This window comes from Hippopotamus amphibius, chromosome 17 (assembly GCF_030028045.1).
Source record: "Hippopotamus amphibius kiboko isolate mHipAmp2 chromosome 17, mHipAmp2.hap2, whole genome shotgun sequence".
NCBI lineage: Eukaryota > Metazoa > Chordata > Mammalia > Artiodactyla > Hippopotamidae > Hippopotamus > Hippopotamus amphibius.
In genome coordinates this window covers 8,186,330-8,208,302 of record NC_080202.1, presented here as the reverse complement: position 1 = coordinate 8,208,302, position 21,973 = coordinate 8,186,330, and the positions used below count along the sequence as shown (strand labels likewise).

Sequence of the window (21,973 nt, the reverse complement as noted above, 5' to 3'; positions counted from 1 at the left end):
AGTTTTGGCACTGGTGGCAAACAAGGGCCAAAATGATGGTAAACGATGGGCCAGCTGCCAGGAGGTCATGAGGCCTGAGATCCACGTGAGCACAAGTGAAAAACATCCCCAGAGCTTTACTGTAGACCAAGGGGCCTGTCACGAGCATCCCCACAAGGGGCAAGTCCCTGACACAAAGACAGAATCCAGGTGCTCAGGGCCACCTGTGAGTACAGGTGCCTTGACACCAACCTGAGAGGAAATAGCAACTGCACCATGATTTGCCTGTTTCCACAAATTCCTCGGAGCAGGCTGGCATGGGAACACAGGAGAAATAACAGTAGGGTAGCCTTTTGTGAATCCAGGGATCTGGGGTCCTGGTTCAATCACAGAGAAGCCAGGGGCCATGACAAGGGAGAAGATCTGAGCCCAGGCCTCAAAGTTTCCAGCAGGGCAGGAAGAACTTTTAGGCTACTGCTGTTCCGGTTAGCAGGAGGAAACTAAGGCCCCCAGGGCACTGGGGTGCTCAGGCTCCTGGATAGAGAGACATGACAGCTGGATCCTGGGATTCACACGAGTCAGGAATGGAAACTCCCCACACTGGAATCGCTGTAGCCGTGGAGGTTCTGGGATGAGAAGAGAGGAAAACACGTGTCCTATGCATGTGGTTTTAGTCTTCGCCCACCATTTTCCTTCCCAACTCCAGAAATCCTCTACCAATCCCTCCTCCCTCTTCCTCTTGAGACCCATCTTTCTACACCCCTGCCCTTCCACCCTTACCTAACCGGATGATCTTGGAGGGTTTCTTCTCAAGCTCAAAAGAAAGCACAATAGGACGGAGGACAGAGAAGCTGGTACAGAGTGTCCAGAGGAAGAGGGTCAAGGGCTCCTCCACCGTGGCTGAGGGCTAGAAAGGGAAACTCAGGTTTCATCAGAACTCAAACTTCGAAGCCCTCTCTACCAATCCCCCAGGAATTTGGGTATCTGAGCCCCCACCTCCCAGCCAGATCTCACCCACCTCAAGCTGGGCTCCAGGCCCTGTAAATTGCAAGGCCACTCTCCCTGGTCCTCGGACAAACTCAAGGAGGGAGGTCCACTCACTGGGATACAGCCCTAGTACTGCTGCCACTTGATGATTTCTACAGGTCACCATAGCTTCGGCAGTCCCATCCTCCACCAGGAGCCTGGGGGTGGGGTGGAGTAGGAAATAGAAACTCCCACAGCAAAACTCAGGTGGCCAATCACCTGGACCCAACATGACTCCCTCTCCACCTTTTCCAGTTATTAGCTCATTTTACCCTCATTTGTTCATTCAAAAATTTCTCGTAAGCCAGGAATTATGCTAACATTGGGACAGCACACAAACTTGTGTAAATGCTGCATGGGGGCCACCTTGCGCTCTGCTCTCACCTGATGCTGGCCTGGCTTATAGACGTCTGAGTGGGGCAAGCGGGGCTCTGACGAGTACACCTTCCCTGGGACGAAGAAAGTGGGTAGGAACATCCCTCGGTCCCATCACATCCCTCTGGCACCCTGCACCCAGCTCGACCTGTTCCCTCTCATACCTGCGGGCAGATGCTGGTACAATGAGCACACACCCAGAGGAGCTGAAGGCTGAAGACAGAAACGACATGGCAAGAGGCAGTGGCCCGGAATGGGGCCTTGTCACCCTGTAGAAGTTCGGCCAGGTAGATGTGGGGCAGCGGGGCACTAAAGAGAGAGAAAGGGGTCAAGAAACTGCCAACAGTGTTCTAAAAGCAGGTCGTGTCTGGAAGGACTCAGCAGGCATACAGACAGGGACAGTACGGCCTTCTGTGCTCTCCTGGAAGCCCCACGGCCCCCATTTTGATTCTTTTTCTTTTTGGCTGCACCAGGTCTTCGTTGAGGCACATGGGATCTTTAGTTGTGGCACGAGGGCTCACAGTTGCAGCATGCATGGGGGATCTAATTCCCCAACCAAGGGTCGAACCTGGGCCCTCTGCATTGGGAGCACAGAGTCTCATCCCCCTTTTTGATTCTTGATCTCTGATTGTCATCAGTTATTTCTCAGGCTTGAAAAACCAAGATGTTAGCCTAGAAAGATATTTGTATTTTGGACTGAAAAGCCTTGAAAATTCTAGAACACTAAATCTTTCTGGGTAAAATGATAGGTACTGGACATTTTTTATTTGAAGCACAGGAAATTCTTCTGACTCAACATATTTTGCTAGGAGTGGAGAAGACTGTAGTTATGGCAAAAATTCCAGAGCCTGGAACAAGTGTGGGATGCAGATGAAGTTTGATGCTGTGAAGTCTGGGGATCGGGGCCTGGGCCACTGACCTGATTGTGGTATCGGGGGGAAAGCTCAGGACCTGCACGTATGTAGACGAACGGAAACAACAGTAAACGTTGTGAGATCTGCAGGGAGAGAAGGAAGAGTGATGAGAAGAAAGAAGTCAACATGAGGTAGGAGCTGGGACTGCATCACAGGCCGGGCCACTCCCAGTGAGGGACGTGCCCTGACCCTGGCTCCATGGGAGCTGAGGGAAGAATAAGGGAAGGACTAGTCTGGAACACCTCACATGGGCAGAGGCATAAACGCCAGAGAAACAGCAAACGTAACACCGAAGAGCTGCTGCACACACGGGGCGAGCGTTCAAGAGAACACCAGCAGGAAGAGGCAGCAAGGCCAGCGACACAGATCTTCACCTGGAAACCCTTCTCTCCAGCTGCTTGAAGTAGACTCGGGCTCCTGGAAGAAGTCCCAGTGGGGCAGGCAAGTGTGGGCCTTCGATATATACGTCCAAGCGAGGGGGGAATTCGCAGTCGGCCGTCTCCAGAGCTACAGTGAGCTTCACACACTGTCTCGTGGTCCCAGAACTCCCTACAGAAGGAAAGGGGAGGGGTCGGTGGTCTCTCCCAGGACCACAAGGTCCCACCACTGTATTTCATACCTCTCCCCAAAAGAGGTGTCATTACCAGGCTTCATCCAGACATGTGACAAAATCTCAGCTGAGAAAGACACCAAGGAATCCGTGCAACTGGAGGGTCAGAGAAATACAGTGAAAATGGAGGCATAAGAAAGCAGAAAATGGAGTAAGACCCAAGCACAGAAAGGAGCTACAGTATCTGCTGGAACATTACCTACGAGGCCCTGGAAAGCCTTGCACTGTCTCAAACCACACACTAAAAGTAACAGGGCTCATGGGAACAACAGGGGTGTGGCAGATCACTCAGAACCAACGCAGCTTTGCACCCAGAGGCCACGCCAAGAAACACCCCAGCAGAGGTGAATCTCCACTCGCATTTACACCTAGAATCTCAGTCAGTCCATCCTTCACAGCTACATGCTGGGGTCCATGCCCCCTCCTTCAAATCACAGGTCCTTGAAAACTTTCACTTCTAACAGCGATCGGTTCTATAAAAGTACACATGTAATCCAGTAGGGTGTTTGTTCGTTCACACAGGGGAAGTATCTCTGCACCTCTTCAACTGCACTGCAGCTACCCGGAAAAGCTTACATGAGGAAAGTGCAGCTGTTCATGAAGCCATAAGCCAGCCACTTGCACTAAAGGAAAGTCCTACTCTAAAGATTTTCAGCTTCTGTCCTTGGTTTTTTGGTATTTGTTTTTTACATTTCCTTTCATTGCTAAGGCTTTTCCTGAATTGTGAGAAAGCCTGCTCACGATCATTTCAAAACAGTAACATGCTGGGGGAGAAATCAGGAATGAAACACAGCTTCCACCTCACACTGACATAATTCCTCTGGGAGCTAAATCACATTCAAGAGATGCACACTGCGGCAAGAGAACAGGCTATGCATCCAACCCAATCACGGCAGACGGGGAGGGAGCAGCCAAACTAGCTGGAGAAGCTGGTGGACATTTACTTGCCACTGAGCAGGTCAGTCAGAGAGGATTCAGGCAGTGCCCTGCTGATACCCAGCACCTCTGGGATGTCCTGGGAGCTCGCGAGTTCCAGGGTCCACTCCTCCCGGACAGTGAGGCAGGAGGCACAGCCAGCCAGCTCCAGAGGACGCCGCGACGTGCAGGACGAACCACCGCCCTCGAACAACATTGGTGTCTGCCAGGAAACGGGGAGATGACTGTCTCTGAGTTTGTCCTGGTCTGGAGAGACGTTCATAACATACTTCGACCCAGTTTAGTTTCCTCTCTGGAGCCTGGTGAAGAAAGTGATCTAGACACAGACAGGCCTTCTGTCTGATCTAGACCTACCCTTCTTCTAGGAGACCTAGAACTTCCTCTCCAGACCCCAAGCCAAAAAAAAGCTTTCTGAGGAAGGGTATGGTGAAGTAGGGCACTCACGGGAGGGCCAGGAGCCCTGAGTCGGTACACTTGCCCTGGGTGCAAGAACTCAAACCAGCGGACTGAGGAGCCGAGGAAGATGAGGAGAACCTGAGGGGAGAGCAGGGTCCCTCAGACAGGAGCTGGGGCACAGGACGTCAGGTCCCAGGTACCAGGTCCCAGGCCCCAGCTTACCTTCTGATCTGAGTTTTCATCTTCCCTAGGCTCGGATGGTGGGCCCCATCCAGTTCCCTCCTTCCTCTGGGTGCCCCCAAGCCAGCTCCCTAGCACGTGGAAACTGAGGGTGGGCTTGGGCACCTCCGAACTGGCTCCTGAGGGGATACAGAAGTTCCTTTTCATCAGTGCCTCCTTGTGGGACAGCAAGAACAGCCGGCTCTGTCCTATGCAGGGACCCTCTGGGAGGGAGGGCTCTGTCCGAGGAGGTGCTGAAGAGGTGGCTGAGTGAAGGACAGGTCTGGGCACAGACAAGATCAGGGCATCGGCCAGAAAAATCTGGACGTAGACTCTGTTAGGAGAGACAAGGAACAGGTTTCGTAGTGATGCAGGCACTGGGTGTTGTGGGCCCCAGAGTCCCACCACCTGCACCAGGCCCTTCCCCTTCCCCCTCCCCTCACAGACTCAGAAGACAGCCACCCGCCAAAGACCAACCTGGCCTGCTGCTTCTGGATGAAGCCTGTCATGCTCAGCTCCTTCCAGGAGGGGAAGCTGCTTCTGACATTCCTTTCTACAACCAACTGGAACCTCTCTGCCCGCACCAGGCAGCCTGGAGGGAGAAAGTTTTCTATTTTGGCAAGAGGAGAGGACTGTGTGATGGGCAGTGAAGCAGATACCCTGCAGGTCTCATTGCCTGACCCAAGCCAGAGCTGCTCCCCTAACACAATGTGAAGGCCCAGGCCCAATCCCCACCTGGGAGGAGTGATACCTGCAAGGGAGAAACCATTCCATTTGCATAGCCAATCCCACCCCTGGCCACCTAGGCTGAGAGGCCTTGATTCTGCTTTCTCATAAATCCCTAAAATACCTGTTCCGAGATCTGAAAAGCTTTCCCCTCCAGGGTTTCCCTGCCTACAAACCTCAATAAGCCCAAATAAGACCATTATTCTTCCAAACTAAGAATGTAAGAAAGGGAAGCTGTCATCCTGGTGTGCCTATTAGGAGTCACAGAGGGAGAAGTGAAAGCTGGGAACTGCAGTTCTGGCTGGGAACCCCTTGCTCCTTTGCACCACCTGCCAATACCAGCCTCCTACACCTCTCCCCAGACTTGTTGATCAACATAAGCCACTCCAGCATCTCTAGTAAATCCCAGCAGGCACCTTCTCCCAAGGCCCCCATCCCAAGAACCTCTACCCTACCACCATCTCTCTCCACCTCTGAACTCCAAACCTATGAGCCCGGGGTCAGTGAGGGGCTGTGAGGGCTTGGCCAGGAGCAGGCAGGGGAGGGAACCACTTTGGTCCTGAAGTCGCAGACATCCTTTACGAGATGAAGGCACCAGAACTCCAAGTAGAACCTGCAAGGAGATGAAGGCTGAGGCATCAAGTTTCATTAAACAAATACACTCAGCACAGACCAGGTGCCAGGACTGTGTCAACTGCTAGAGCTACAAAGTGAACCATAAAAACATGGTCTCTGACCTCAAAGAATTTATACTGAAGTGGGATAGACAGATGTGGAAAAAATGCACCTGCATTCACACATTTAGTGGCCGGAGAGAAAGTATACAAATCGAGGTTACAGCTGGGAGACCATGGAGGACCTCCCAAGACATGACAAGGAGTTTGGGTTTGAGTATAGATGCACTGGGAGAAATAAAAGAAGCATTTAAATTCAGAGAGTTTTGTAATCCACGTTCCATTTTACCCCACCCTTTTCTAGTTGCTGCAGGAGAACGGATTAGAGGCGGCCAAGAAGAGATGGAGTGGTCTAGTTAGAAAGCTAGTGCAGTCAAAATGACAAGAACGGACTACAGGAGTGGTGGTGAAAATGGCAAAAAGCCTCCCAGAGCCCCAGTCTCTACTGCCTTCTGATCTGAGCTCCATCCAAATCATTCTTAACAAAAGCACCCCCGCACCCCAACACAAATTTATTATTTTTATAATTTTGTTGTAGAGGTATCGGCCTGCTGCAAAAAAGGACCAGCCCATAAAGGTAAGAGAAGCTACTGAAAGGGTCTCTTTTTGTCACCAGCCCTGAGCCCCGCTGGAGCCATGCTTACCGGGGCCGGGTGGAAGGTCGAGGGCAGCAAACAGAGCCAGGACCAGGCCAGGCGCTGATTGAGTTGGCAACTGGGCAGGTGAGAAGCCTCTGGCAGGGACAGAAGGGTCTTAGGGTCAAAGGAGGCCCAGGCCCTGCGCTTCCCTTCTTCTTTCAGGGCGGCCAGAGTAGGGAAAGAGCAGGGAGTCTGCAGTCGAACGTACTGTCAGAGAGAAGAGACATCAGATTGCATGTCCCCTGTGCCTGGGGTGTCCCCCAGGGCATTAGCTCTGCCACCCCCTTTCCCCCGCACCCTCAGACCTTCTGCAGTGGACAGTGATGTGGCTCTTCAAGGATCTCACTGTGTGTACTCCGACCGGGGCAGCCAGGTGGAATGAGAACCTCCAAGGTAGGAGCCAGGATTTGCAGTCCCAGGCTGGGGTTCCCAGGCGAGGAATGCTGCAGGAACTGGCGGTGTCTCAGCATGTGGGGACACAGCCTTGGCCAAGGAAAGAAGTAGAGTCATTTCCCCCAAAGACACTGTCTCTTCCAGAATCTGGCTTCACTGACAGAGGAAGTGTCCCACTCCCATCGCCTCCCCCCGCCCAGACCCTCGTCCTCCTCACTTGCAGGCCAACTCCTCCAGGGCCTTGGTGGCCCACAGGTAGAGGGGAAGTCCTAACTGATGTTCCCACACCAGCTGCTCATACAGGGAGGCCCCAGGGGCTCGGTGGGAAGACTGAGTCTCAGGCATCTGACAAGAGAAGCCCCGAAGCAGAACAGCGCCACGGAGGCAGGGGGCTAACATGGGCCTTTTCGTTCCCCCGCCCATTAACTGCAGGAGGTGAACATCCTGGAGCTGGGGAGGCAGAAGAAGTGAAAAAGCAACTCAGTGACCCCAGGCAGAGTTAAATGCATTTTTCTACTGCCTGGTCCCAGGGGAAATACAATTTCTCCTTTACGGGTTATTTCCCTCCAGCCTCCATGCTCACCTTCCATCTCAACCCACTTTCCTGCGGTAAACCTTCATCTCCTAGGAGCCCCCTCAGCCTTTCTGTGGGCCCAGGGGCGCCAGGCTGGCGTGGCCCTTGCTGTCCACCTGTGCTTCAGCCCCATACCTGTGCGTCCGCTTCAGCATCTCCTCCTCCAGTTAGAAGGCCCTTCTAGAAAGGAGACGCTCTGGACGTAACCACCCCTCCCAGAGCCCCAGTCTCTAATGCCTTCTGCTCTGAGCTCTCATCCAAATCATTCTTAACAAAAGCACCCCAACACACAGTTGTTGTCTTTACAATTTTGTTGTAGAGGTGTCGACCTGCTGCAAAAAAGGACCAGTCCACAAAGGTAAGAGAAGCTACTGAAAGGGTCTCTTTTTGTCTCTAGCCCTGACCCCTCACATACCTCCAGATGGACTCCTGGTCGCACCACCCGCCTGAGGCCACGGAACTGCTGGTAGGCGAGGCAGAGCCCCAGCTGCTCGTCCAGCTCGTAGAGGCCCGCAGGCTGATTCAGCGTGCCGGTGACCATTCCCTGCAAAGAAGCCAAAGAGCCAGGTGATCCCTGTTCCCTTCCTCTTCAGAGACACCCCACGCTTCCTGCCTCTCAGGCTCAAGGGTCTCTCCCTTATGCTCACCGTGTATGATAAGAGTTTGGAGTCCCGGACAAGAGCCTCTGGCCCTGGACACTTCTTGTCTTGGGGGTTGCTGGGCATGGGGAGTGGCTGGGGGTCAGCCTCCAAGGGGGCTCCGTCCAGCTCCAGTTCCAGCTCTCGCACACATTCTGGTTTCAGCAGCAACAGCTGGGAGGAGGGACTGGTCATCCAAATCCGGTGACGGTGACCAGGGAGCTTGGACACTCGCAGCTCTGTCAGCACATAGTCCCTGCCAGGCCGAAGGGCTCGGTGCCACACCAGCTGGGCAGGGACCTGGCTTGTGCGGAAGCAGGCAACACAGGACATGAGAGGCTTCCCATGATGCTGTCCCTCTGCCAGAGTCCCTTCCCAGCGTGATGTGACCTCAGAGACCTGCTCCTCGAGAGCCTCTCCTGTCTCTTCATCTTCCCTGTTTGCCAATTCAATCTTAAGCCACAGAACTCTCAGGATCTCTTCCCTCTCATAGGAGACGGCAATTATTTCCTAATCCCTCACCCAAGGCACAAACCACCCCTAAAACTTTCTCCAAAATATGTAAATGTTCTATTCAGAAAATTGTGCCCTTTCCCCATCCCACCCCAGCATACAAACAACTTTCATTTTACTTATTTAATCAGTATGAACATGGTGCGTATGTATCCAGTATTGGGACAGATGTTAAGGGAAATATCACAGACTTCTCTCTTCTCCAACATATTTCAAACCACTGGGAAACACAGACACAAACCCAAGTAATAACATGGAGCCACATATGATCGAGTGGCGAAAACAATGAACATTCGTAAGGTTTCAGAGAAACACAGAGGTCAGGATGGGTTGGAATGATCAGGAAGGCCAAACGGAAGAAGCCGAACTTGCCACGGTCCTGAAGGCCAGCTCTGGTGTGCTGAAGCGGAGAGGACAAAGAAGGGGGATTCGAGCAGGAGGCAGCAACACAGGAATGTTCAGAACTCAGAATGAGCAAGGCAGTGGAAATGCTGGCCAGGATGGGGGAAGAATGTTCTTGGGAGTTGCGGGAGACAAGATGGAGGAGCCAAGATGAAGAAAAAACCCAGAAATAACATGCTCAAGTCTTTTCATCTGTCACAAAGGGAGAAACATCCAAGTAGGAAAATACAAATAAACGGCAGAGGGTATCGTGGAATGGAGAAGGGTGGTTGTTGAAGAAATGTAAGCGAAAGGAAAAAAGTTACATCGATGAGACTGTTAATAAATATAACACTCTTCCAGGGCACTGCTGCCGTTCTCAGGGGCTTCAAGACACACCAATGACTCAGGATACCTGAACTTCACAGAACCCTGTGCTCAGCTTCACAGACCCCCATTTCTAATCTAAAACCCACTGAGTACCACCAATCGGACCTCAGACATCGCAACTCATAAGGTACTACTAAGACCTCACTTAAGCTTACTGTTTATGCAAAACAAGTAGTTAATGATGGTTTGACTCAACACACAAATGAATGACTGAATACTGGTGTTTCGGCTCTCCCCTGCTCCTCCTGTGCTCACTAGACTTCCTAACCTCTTCCTAGGATCTCCCAATACTGCAGCCTCTTCTCCTGTATTCAGACATTGAGGTGCTTCCCTTCCTCTGTCCAAACACCAGGATCTGAATCCCTATCACCCAAATCCTCTGCTTTTTACCCACCTTCACCCTTGAGTCTACTGCATCACAGCCCTCTCTTTCCTCAACTCTTCTTCTAAGGCAAAAACCCTACTGAGGAAGACAGACCCAAGCCGCCCCAGGGCCAAACACTGACACTAACCCCCTCCAGCTGCGCCGCCGTCGCCGCTTAGCGATCTCTTATCCTCCACTGCCTAGCACAGCAGTTACCCTGAATCTTTACTCCTCTCTTCAGAGTCCAGTCTCTCAAGAGGTGACCTCACTCCTCTGTCACGGAAGAGATTCACTGGGGTCATGGAGAGTGACAGTATGTCTCCAACATGTCTCTTCGGCAGCCTCCTCCCCCGATCACCAAGCTTACTCCAAAGCCCACCTCTGCACCCTCACGGTGCCTTGTGCACATGCACGTCTCTAGCCCAGCACTTATGGCCCTGAACAGTAATCACTGACTCACTCATTGGGCTGAGAGCTTCCGGAGGACAAGAGCCATCATCTTACTCAATTTTGTGCCTCTGACCTGACCAAATATGGGTGGCTTCTAAGCATTTTTGGTTTTTTTATATACATTACAATCACAATTACTGTTACTCCAGCTCATGACACACACAGATACAGGTAAGAATTCTTACGGTGCTAATAAATGTCAGTTTCCTTTTTTGATATGCATGTTAGAGAGCCTGTTCATCCTCTGACTGCTTTGAAAGCTTCTGAAACATTATTCAGATAATTGTATAAATCATATAACAATAATTAGTGTAAAAATGAATGACTTTAAAATTGTACCAGTTGATGTAAAAAGACTCAACAATAAGTACCAAGATTTTTTGATGGTTTTTCTGGCTGCGCCCTGCAGCACATGGGATCCTTGTTCCCCCACCAAGGATCAAACCCACGTCCCCTGCACCAGAATCAGTCTTAACCACTGGACCACCAGGGAAGTCCCACCAAGTTTTTTTTTTAAAGTACATGTATTGCATGTTTTAATGGCGTTAAGATAAATATTCTTCTTAGTCATTCTTCTAATGTGGGAGAAAAACAAGTGATTCTGGCAGTTTTTCAAAATGGGACACACAATACAAAAGTTGTCTCCTCGAATAAGCTGCACTGCAGGGAAGTGTACGCCCCGCCTCCTGTACATAGGGAAGGTGTCACTTGGGCTCTTCCCTCAACAGCACTGTTCCAGAAACAACTCTCCCCAGCTGTCCTCCTTTCCTACTTGGTTCCTTCTATGATGCTATCTTTCCTATTAGGAGTTTGTACACCCCTCCCACACCTCCATACCCCAAAACTGACCCTAATCCTCACCTGCACGATGACAGACACACGGCTGCCAGCTGGCGATGATCCGCCAAGAGACAGGACGAAGTAAGCTTTCCTTTGACTTTTCACCAGAGCACTCAATCGAATCAGCTCCCCGGCAAGGTTTGGCTGCACATTTCTGTGCTTGCTTCTAGAAAAGGTAGAGAAAGGAGAAGATATTTTTATTTCTCTCTCTCTCTTTCCCTCCTACAAAGGCCTTCCCTTCCGCTATAATCTAGTAGTAATGTAAAATTTCCATAGCCCAAAGCCACTACTCTAAAAACCTCCTTCATCTCTACCTGCCCTTAGACAAGGCACGCTTCCCTTGAAGAATCCAGCTCTTAACTTTCTGAGAGGCCTCACCGTTCCCCTGATTTGGAACATTCCATCTATACTACCCTCACTGCCTTTCTTTCCCTCCTTCTGCTGATCCACTGTCATCCTCCCAGTTTCACAATGCTCCCTCCTCCCCTAGATGGAAAAATTACCTGTGCCTGAGCAGGCGGGAAGCCATCTCTGGGTAGAGAACAGGGATGGGAGTAAGAGGGCCAGGACTGATGGTCAAGGGAAACACTGGCACAGGGGTACCCCAGAGCTCCAAGTGCCCTTCTCCTGAGGACTGCATCGTAGGAGGGAGGTAACTCCAGCTGGGGAACATGAAGAGATGGCCCAACCAAGAAAGGTCCAGATCTATGAGCTAGAAAACACCAAGGGCAAGGATTAATCAGGACCCTAGCATCCAATCAACCCCTCTCCATCTCTGTTCCCTCAAAGGCTTAACAGCCTTACTCCCCAGACACCATTCTTATTAGGATGTAAAGGCTCTGACTGCCCCTTACTACTCACCTCACAGCCCAGGGTACCAGTGTTATCTCTTATATAGAGGCTTCCATTCCTGCACTCTTGTTTCAAGTCCCCTGATAGGTCTGTTAGTGTCCCTAAAAGTAAGAGCCGTTCCCGGGGCAGGGGGACCCCATGTGGACCAGCCTCTTGGGCCCAAGCCTGGTATGCAGTACTGCTCCAGGACAAGTGGCTGCAGCACGGGAGGCGCTGGTGGGTCCTGAGGTCCTTTACTGAGACAAAGCTGCAAAGTAAAGGGAACAGAGGTTCTGTAAAGCTGTGTCCAAGCCTAGGAATTTACCCTCAACCCCAACAAATCCCCCAAGATCCCAAGGAAAGATCAGACTGAGAATGTTTGTTTGATTAATTAAAGGGGAAAAAATTGGGAGTGAGGACCTAAGAAAATGAGGATGGGGTCTGGGTCCAAAGACTGGGTAGTACCTAGGGAAGGCAGGAAGAAAGTCTGTGCTGAATGATATCTTGAACAAGATAGTGCCACAGAGAGGACCCAGAGAAATGGAGTGGGGATGTAAGAGCAGCCTGAGGAGATGAGCTTGTGGGGAGAACACTTTCGAGACAACACAGACTGCTCCCCTGACAGCATCTCAGCTCTCAGCTCCACAGAGAAGGAGCTCCAGTGGGGGCACTAAGGCATCTGCCTAATGGCTCAGCCTCCTTGGCCCCAGCTGGGTTTCCTTCCTAGTCTAGAATATCACAGTACTAGAGCCTGGCTGGGAAGCTGAGGTTGAGGTGGGAGTGGGTATCACGAGTTCCCAAATTTCAGGAGATGTCTGAGATCAGCCATTCTTCAGCGAAATGCTGCAACACTGCTGAGTCACTACCAATTGTGAGGTATATCACAGAGAATGGGGTACAAGTTACGTTATCAAAGTTGTGATAGATTCCACTTTTTGTAATACCATTATTCCACTCACTTACATTCCCATGGCTTTTTCAGCGGAAAAGAAACAGGATAAGGTTACAGAACGTGACAATTTATCCTCCTGCTGCAGTCACGAACATAATTCACACGTGAGTGCTAAAGGTCCGAAATGCTGTTCTAGATGGCCCACTCCCCTTCCGCATCTGCCTCATTCTTCCCCATGCCTTCAGAGCAGATAAAAGGCAAAGGCAGAAACTAACATGTGTTGCGCCCCTGCTATGCACATACTATATTGTGCATATAGTCCATTCACGCTCAGTATTGCATTGACTCTTCACCCCAAATCCCTGGAAACACCACCAGTGAAGAAATTTACAGAGGTTCAGGTACACAGTGGTACAGGTGGCACAGTTAGGTATGTCTCACTCAAAAGTCTTTCTGTCTTTCCCTACTTCTCTAAAAGCCTAGGAAAAAGCAACTGGAGGGAACTGTTCCTTTACTCTAGGCACCTTCAGGACAGAAAACAGTAAGGACAGGGGTCACTTTTCTCAGATTCTTCAGAGTTTGGGTCAGGAAACTGAAGGTGATAACCTCAGACCTTCTGCACTGGCCACTGCCCTCCAACTTCCAAGGCCTGCCACGGTGCCTGGCACTCAGCAGGCACTCAGTGAAGGGAAATGGAAAATGAATGAATATTTACACCTGTCAAATGTTTATTCTCTCCTCACCCACCATCTTCTACATATTGTGCTATCTAGTCTCCATTTATCTTGAAGAATAACAAGAAACTTAAAAAGTTTGCAAGCTTCCTAAAAATTGCTGACTTACCACTTTTCAATTATTCTTTTCGGATTTTCAATTATTATTGGGAAATAACAAATTAAACAAAGCTAAACAGATTTCTATCTTTAAAAAAAAAGAATAAACACTGATATGTATTGGGTTGGCCAAAAAGTTTGTTTGGGGTTTCCCATAACATCTTATGGAAAACCCCAAATGAACTTTTTGGCCAACCCAATATATTTACGTAACAGAATACGGTAGAGCAGTGAAAAAAATGACCTAGAGCTATCAATGTGAATAAATCTCAGAAGCACAATGCTAAGCACAAAAAGCAAATTGCAGAGGATATATAAAGTATGGTCCCATGTATACAAAGTTTAAAGGTATGTAAAACTACTGTATATTGCTTAGGGTTAGATGCATGTATAGAAAAAAATATAAAGATATTCAGAATAATGATATACCCCCATATCCCAGATACTAGTTACTTCTGTCAGGAGGTAAAGAGGTTTCTTTTTGCGGGACTTTTCAGAGCCTTTTAACATGTTAACGAGTCTCAGGACTCTCGTAGAGAAGGCTGTCATAGCCAATGTCTCTCAAACTTATGTGGCTATGGAACCCTATCCTGTGGTACTTTATTAACACTGCCTAGAAAAGTTTAAGAAATGGTTAAAAACATTGTATTGTTAAAAACAAACAAACAAACAGAAAAACAACCATCAGAAGACCTCAAACTTAGTTATTCCAAAAAACAACAATCTGCACTTGCTGAAGTCACTGTCTGTATCCTAGTTTCCTAATACACAAAGTGAAATAATATCAGCCTTCCTCTCCACTGAGGGTTCTTTTTCCATATTTTCTTTCTATCTTCTCACCCCCCTTTCCTTGTCTCTAAACTTGACTTGAGCCAATTAAGGAGAACTACAGGAAAAGAAAAGCAGCTTGATGGAGAATGAGAAAGATTGGCAGAAGTTTTGTTTAGACCACCTTTTCCTCCTTTCTGCAAGTTTCCCCTCACTCATTTCAAACAATAAGTCCTTCCTTTTCACTTCCAAATTTAACTTTCCTGAGAACTGCACCTCTCCTTACCTGTAGCTGAGGGGCAGTGTTAAACCCTGGTTCCTTCCCTGGGCCAACCAGAAGCTCTTCACACAGTCAAGTACCAACTCTGTCAACTGGACATCAGGCTCCTTGCCAGGTGGACACAGGGTCTCTTGGATGAAGGCCTGGGCAGCCTCAAGCCAGGCTTGTTCCTAAGGAAACTGAAGCTAGTTAAAACACCTTCCTGACCATCTTGCCCACCAAGGAAATTTGGGAAAGAATAAAGGAACAGATTTTTTTTTTTTTAATCAAGAGGGACTGTAAATGAAGATGTGAAGTAAAGGCGTCTGGAGCTTGAAGAAACCTCAGTAGTCTTAGTTCAGCCAATCAACTCAGGCAACTGGCCATCCAGCTTTGGCCTTGCCTCTTTCTTTAACAAACCCGTACCAATCCTTAAAGTGCTCAATTAGAATAAATGTTCCTTGTGAACCCTTCTCTGAGCATCCCCGGCAGAAGGCTGCACCCTCCTTGGAGCTCCCACAGTACCTCACACCTGTCTCCATTAAGAGCAATGACCACCATCTACAGTGGCAGCCCACCTTACATGGGGTCTGATTCTAAAGTCAGCAAGTTGAAAAACAAGACTGGTCAAAGGTCACCCTCAAAAAAAATTCTCAGACTTCCTAGGTGGCGCAGTGGTTAAGAATCTGGCTGCCAATGCAGGGGACACAGGTTTGATCCCTACTCCAGGAAGATTCCACATGCCACGGAGCAACTAAGCCCGTGTGCCAAAAAAAAAAATTCTCTAAGTTGCTCATAAAGAATAGTATATAGTACTGTACAGTAATATGCATATGGGAAATGGAAATGTGCCTGGTAATAGATATTACATAAAAGGGCATAAGCAGAGTATAATTTTTAATCACCCCTCTTTTTTTTAGTGAAGTATATACATTTGAGTGCCTATAAGCTAAATATATGTTAGATAACAATCCCACTGGAATTGTCTCCTGTTCCTTCTTTGCAGCTAACATGTGGGCTTCCTAAGGAGGACAGGAACCATCTTTGTACACGTGCCAGATTCTGGGGAGACAGTTGCCTCTTTATATATAGATAACCCTAGGGAAGAGGGCCAGTTTGGCCTACTCCCAGTGCTAAGCAGCTTTATCTTACAATTCTGACAGAGTTCAACAATATTAAAGGACCTTTATCCTTCTTGATCCCCAGTGATAATTCTAAACCATTACAGCTCTATCCCTGTTCCTCCAATGCTCCTCTATTTAGCCTCCACATTTGGTTAATATTTAGCAGCTTGAAAACAGCTTGAAAAAACCAGCATACAAGTTCTAGATGACTTTGGTGTCCTCGTGGACAGCCCTATCACTGACCTTCACCTTCACCCCACCTCAGTCAAACACTCATTCACGATCAGGGTTGTCAAAATTGGACCAGGTTAACACTCAGAACTGCCCACCAACATAAGCAAAGCCCAGACTCCCACACTTCTTGTCTGCCTCTCTTGGTCTTCTCTTTTAGCTCCTATTCCTGAGGACCTTTCCATTGGCACATTTAATACTACTGTCTCTCCAAGCGGTACCACTGCCTCAAAGTCACCAAAGTTTTGTTTAAAATGCCGTTGATTTTTTACGTGATCCTGTCTATTGAACCAGAATCCAGGAGTGGGTGGGGTGGGATGAGTTGGTGCCAGAGTATTTATTGAACTTGGGTCTTATGTAGGGAAAGGAAGAAATGAACAAGGACATCCACATTTCAGGGTAGAACTATTTGGTTGATGGTGCTATTTGCTAAGTTAGTGAACATTGGAAGAGCGGTGGATTTTGTGAAAGGTTTACTGTTGGGCGTGTGTGGGGCCTGTAGGTTGACCAGGTGGAGAATCTGGTAGGCAAATGGATAATAACTAGAGCTCAGGAGAAAGATCACAGCTAAAGTAGAGATTTAGGAAAAATCAGCATCTATCACTGGTTATTAAAGCCACCCAGTCAGTAGGTGAGGTTGAGAAGAAAGTGTACAGTGTTCTCAAACTTCGGCAGATATCAGTATTAATCTGCGGAGTTTACTTAATTTAGATTCTATCTCCTCAATATCTTTTTTTTTTTGGGGGGGGGGGCACGCGGGCTTAGTTGCTCTTGCTCGGCGGCATGTGGGATCTTCCTGGAGTTGGGATCGAACCCGTGACCTCTGCATTGGCAGGCGGATTCTTAACCACTGCGCCACCTAGGAAGGCCCCCCCCTCCCCCCCCCCCAGTGTCTTTTTATTCAGTTTTCACCTCTGGAACCTCAACATTGCTGCCATGATTGGGGTCACCATCATCTCTCACCACATTTAAACCACAGCCTTGTGATACTCTCTAGTCCACTCTACACTGCCACCTCAGGAAAGGAAAACACAACTCATCCAATCAGTCTTTTGCTTAAAACCCTTCAATAACTCCCAATTATCCGCCGGTTAAACTCACTGCCTATCGAGACTTACAAGACAGTCAGCTTTGACCCCTCCACCACTACCCAACTCGAGTTTTTCAAAGACACCTGCTCTATCTCTTGCCTTTGAACATGTTTTTGCCTCCGCCTTGAAACCCCTTTTAGCACTTCTTCCCCTCCCCCCCCTTGCTAACTCCTACACGCACTTCAGGTTTCAGAAGCTTTTCCGCATTATCGGTTACCCCTTTCCCCTACAGCTGCGTCAGGGGTCTCCCCCAGGAACCCGCAGCCCCACAGTTAGCCCTTAGTCTGCTCCTGGCTTCCCGCTGGGCTTGAAGCCTAAAGAGTGGACAGTATTTACGGTTCACAGCCGGCGCCGCAGGCAGGAGGGAATAAACACATTCGCAGAACTAGTGAGAGGGGCGGGACGAACAGCCTCACAGTGCCCCCTCGCCCGGGAGTGGCCGGCTGAGTCAGGGAGGCAAAGAGGCAAGGTGGAGGTTACAGGAGAAGAAAGAAAATCTGGGACAAGGGACGGGGGACAGAGAACAGCACTCACGGAGCCAGGAGCCGCAAGCCGGCAGGCAGCCATGATGCGCCCGCGACTTCACCCCCTGGAAAGCGCGCCGAGACTCGAGGGAGGGCTGGTCCGTGACGTCATCAGCGGGCGCGCCCCTGGCACCGCCTCCGACTCCTCCCCATGCAGCATCCGGACCTCTGCTCCGCCGCCACCTCTGTCTCCGGCTCTGGCACCCAGACTCTAGCACCCCTACCTCTTGCCCGGTAACCTCCTGTCTGGCATCCCTGGTATGGGGGAGCTCAGGAGCTCAAACACAGCCATCCTGGCTGGTAATTCCTATGCATCTTTCCATCTCCCTGATCCTGCCAAGCAGAGAGAAGTGTTTCCTCCTTAATACAGCACATCATTCGTACTTGCGTTATGGCCTTATCTCATTGCTGAAATTGTTTAACTATTTCCCCCACTTGACTGTGAGTACCTAGAAGCTTTATCCTGTTTTTCTTTGTATTTGATGCCTAGAACAGTGCTTGTTGTTAAATAAGAACTTGATAAATTTTTGTGGATCTACTAATGGAAGCCTCTGCTCTCCCTAATTTAGTCAACCAACCAATCAATCCATGGCTTAATAGGTAGTGGAGTGCACAGGATGCATGCAACTATGTGTTCTAGGCATTGGAGATACAGCAGTGAACAAAGCAGATGAAAATCCCTCCTCTCATGGAGTTTACATTCTAGAACGTGGAGACTGACAGTTAAAAAATAAAATAAAATGTGTAGAACGTTAGTAATAGGTGCTACAGAATGCAGCGGGGTGGTGTGTCTTTTTTATATAGAGAAGGCCTTACTGAAAAGGTGACTTTATATTAAAGAATTGAAAGAGATGGAGTCATATGACGGGAACCAAAGAGGAAGAATGGACAGGTGAAACAACAAGCAGAAAAGCCCTGTGGTGGAAAGAAATGCAAGAAGTCAGTGAGACTGGAGGGAAGGAGGGGGAATTAAAGATATAAAGTAAAAGAGGGGCATTTAACGCCATTGTACACTTACAGCAACTTCAGATCATTTTTGGAGCAAGATAGAATACACATTGATTATAATATAGAAAGTTTAAACATTTTAGACAATAAGAATGCTCCAGTCATAACAGGAAGATAAAGACTTTAATTCTACAAGTTATGGTATCCCCTGATTCAACTTCATTCGATGCAAGCTCTCTATTCCTTATTGCAGGAGCTACTTATGCACTGTGGTGCCATGTTATTTATAAGGCAAGTCTTTGCAATTATTTCCCATTATTATTTGCAATTTTTTCCCATTATTACATCAGAGATGTGTTCCTTCCCTTTTCACCAAAACAACAGCAACGAGAGATTCCCCCAGGGAAGCTGAAACCTCTCTCTCACTCCACTCCAGCCACTGGCTCCCTAATTAGAACACCAGTCACAGCCTAGTCAAAATCCCAAACCGAATCATTCCTTTTGCATTCGATATTTCTCAACTCTGCAATACCCCCCCTCTATTTACCAAGTCCATGAAGATGTGCCCTATATCCTGGGATTTACTTTTGATAGTTCACAGGAGGGAGAGTTGACTTTAGGTTACAGTGATCAGAGAAAGTTGAACCAGATCCACCACCAGCCTCATTGGTGTGATTTTTTTTTAAGCTCTTTATTGGAATATAATTGCTTTACACTGTTGTGCCAAAGTAAATCGGCTGTATATATACATATATCCCCATATCCCCTCCCTCCCGCAACTCCCTCCCACCCTCTCTATCCTGGCTCTCTTAAGTCATCACCCATCATGGAGCTGATCTCCCTGTGTTATGCAGCAGCTTCCCACTAGCTATCTGTTTTACATTTGGCAGTGTATGTATGTCTGTGCTACTCTCTCACTTCGTCCTAGCTTCCCCTTCACCCCCACCATGTCCTCAAGTCCGTTCTCTACATCTGCATCTTTATTCTTGCCCTGTCACTGGGTTCATCAGTACCATTTTTTTAGATTCCATTTATATGAGTTAGCATATAGTATTTGTTTTTTTCTTTCTGGCTTAGCTCTGTATGACAGACTCTAGGTTCATCCACCCTGATACAAATAACTCAATTTCATTCCTTTTTATGGCTGAGTAATGTTCCATTGTGTATATGTGCCACATCTTCTTTATCCATTCATCTGTCAATGGGCATTTAGGTTGCTTCCATGTCCCGGCTATTGTAAATAGTGCTGCAGTGAACATTGTGGTACATGTTTCTTTCTGGATTATGGTTTTCTCAGGGTATATGCCCAGTAGTGGAATTGCTGGATCATATGGTAGTTGTATTTTTAGTTTTTTAAGGAACCTCCATACTGTTTTCCATAGTTTGCCTGACTCTTTAAAAAGACCATTGGGGACTTCCTAGGTGGCACAGTGGTTAAGAAGCCACCTGCCAATGCAGGGTACACAGGTTTGATCTCTGCCCCAGGAAGATACCACATTCCGCAGATCAACTACACCCGTGCACCACAAGTATTGAGCCTGTGCTCTAGAGCCCATGAGTCACAACTATTGAGCCCACATGCCACAGCTACTGAAGCCCACACACCTAGAGCCCGTGCTCCACAAAGAGAGGCCACCACAATGAGGAGCCTGCTAACCACAACAAAGAGTAGCCCCCACTTGCCGCAACTAAAGAAAGCCCGTGGGCAGCAACGAAGACCCAACACAGCCAATAAAATAACTAACTAAATAAATAAATAAATACATTAAAAAAAAAAAATGTCGGGAGCCGTCTGGACAAGCCAATGCTGTGACAAGGTCACCAGGCTCCAAGGAGGACCGCAAGGCGAGAACTCCTTGGAAGGGCATTTCGGAGCAGGAGGATCGCAAGGCGACCGCTCCGCAAGGACAGGCCCCAGACCATCTCCACCCATTGTACATTCTGCTCTTTGTTTCTTTGTGATACTGTGCTTACCACCCACGTCCCCTCCCTGTTTCTATGTCCCCAGGAAAGAACCAGGGTTTGACATTCTTTCTCCGTGTCTGCCCCACCAAGTCCCCTCCCACCACCCCTTCCTGGAGAAGGCGGGCACCTCAGGCTACTAAATGCTGGAGAAAAGGGAGGGGTGGCTCTTTTTGTAATGCTTATGATTGCTGCAGGCATAAGTATAGACGTAGACCTTAGGCATAGGTATGGGTGCTAAGGGCTATCTTTTGCTTGGATATAAGAAGTAATTTACATATGCGTACCTCAGAGTCACAAGGTTTCCTATGGGTACTAAGGGCTATAGTTTGCTTAGATATAAGATTAAGAAGTTATTTACATATGCTTATCTCAGAGTTACAGGGTTTGCAAGCCGAACCTGACGAAAGAAAGAAACTGGTAGATGCTGAGGGACAATATGCTCTGCCATAAAAGATTTTTTCTGAGATATGTTCACTATATAAACACACAAAGCTCTGACAATAAATGGAGAGATCCTGCATCGCTGACACAGGCCTCCCCGTCTCTTCCTTGCGCCGACGCCACTCATCCCTTGGGTACTCCTGGACCCGCCGGAGCTGGACTTCGGCAAAAAAAGACCATTGGCCTAGGTACTGTGTTGTTTGCCCTGGCGCACCATTCCAGCTTTCTTGCCCTCAGGCTTCTGGTCAAGGTTTGGCTAATGGGAGACAGAGACATTTTGCACAGGGACTCAGGACTGGAGGAGAGAGAACCCGGTGTTTATTCTATTTCTCCCTCAACACTGTGCTTGTGGCAGTAGCTCCCTTGGTCTGTTGAATGCCCTTCTTTCATGGCTCCACCTCTCGCCCAGCTGATAACACCATTCCTCCCTTTGTCCCTTCACGCCTGGAGGTGGTTACCACTTACTGCTGTTGCCAGGCTCTGGGTGGCCCACTGTACTTTGTTGTTCCCTTAATCCTGCCCATATCTCTTTAAGTAGATTATTAAATTCTTTTTGATTAAAACTTTTTGAGTGTGCCATCTGTTTTCTGATAGGATCTTGACTAATACAATCGTATATGTATGTAGTATGAGAGTTTAAAAAATGTGCAAAAAAAAAATAGGTGCTAAGTGTTTGAGTTACAAAACTAAGGAAGGAGCACGGCGGTGAGCCTCAGCTTCCACATCTGTAAAATAGGGTTTTTGTGAGGATCAACTGAGATCATATGAAGTGCCTTAATGGGTGTTCAATAAATGCTTCCGATCATCATTACTGTTCCTATAACTAATCAGAATACAGAAGTTAAAAATATATGCATCCCTGACTTACGTGGTGGTCCAGTGGTTGAGCTTCCGCACTTCCAGTGCAGGGGATATGGGTTCGATCCCTGGTGGGGTGCCGAGACCAGCTCGGCAACTCGAGGTGAGTGATGGGTGCCGCAAGCTTGAAGAAAACACAGACACAGACTGAAGAGAAAACACAGACACAGAC

At 48.5% G+C, this 21,973-nt stretch overlaps 1 protein-coding gene across 1 annotated transcript; it reads right to left on the bottom strand.

The window, feature by feature from the left end:
• Positions 1-115: 115 nt before the first annotated feature.
• On the bottom strand, positions 116-17,658 carry CTC1 (CST telomere replication complex component 1). The gene is made up of 23 exons (XM_057716908.1): positions 17,600-17,658; positions 14,647-14,810; positions 11,898-12,135; positions 11,540-11,748; positions 11,058-11,202; positions 8,108-8,398; positions 7,876-8,004; positions 7,104-7,336; positions 6,799-6,976; positions 6,500-6,700; positions 5,668-5,794; positions 4,933-5,047; positions 4,459-4,789; positions 4,285-4,374; positions 3,849-4,042; positions 2,939-3,000; positions 2,669-2,843; positions 2,300-2,377; positions 1,545-1,689; positions 1,390-1,454; positions 998-1,163; positions 760-886; positions 116-605 (listed from the first exon to the last, which is right to left on the bottom strand). The coding sequence occupies exons 1-23, from the start codon at positions 17,630-17,632 to the stop codon at positions 466-468; spliced, it is 3,636 nt and encodes a 1,211-aa protein (XP_057572891.1). The 5' UTR covers positions 17,633-17,658; the 3' UTR covers positions 116-465.
• Positions 17,659-21,973: the final 4,315 nt, after the last annotated feature.

Bases quoted from the DNA above. Each gene is read 5' to 3' on its own strand.
- CTC1 (XM_057716908.1), bottom strand. From the start codon at position 17,632: ATGGCTGCCTGCCGGCTTGCGGCTCCTGGCTCC. The intron at 8,005-8,107 runs GTGAGCATAAGG...GCTTCTTTGCAG, and splicing joins CCAAACTCTTATCATACACG to GGAATGGTCACCGGCACGCT. The intron at 606-759 runs GTAAGGGTGGAA...TTCTCATCCCAG, and splicing joins CTCCAAGATCATCCGGTTAG to AACCTCCACGGCTACAGCGA.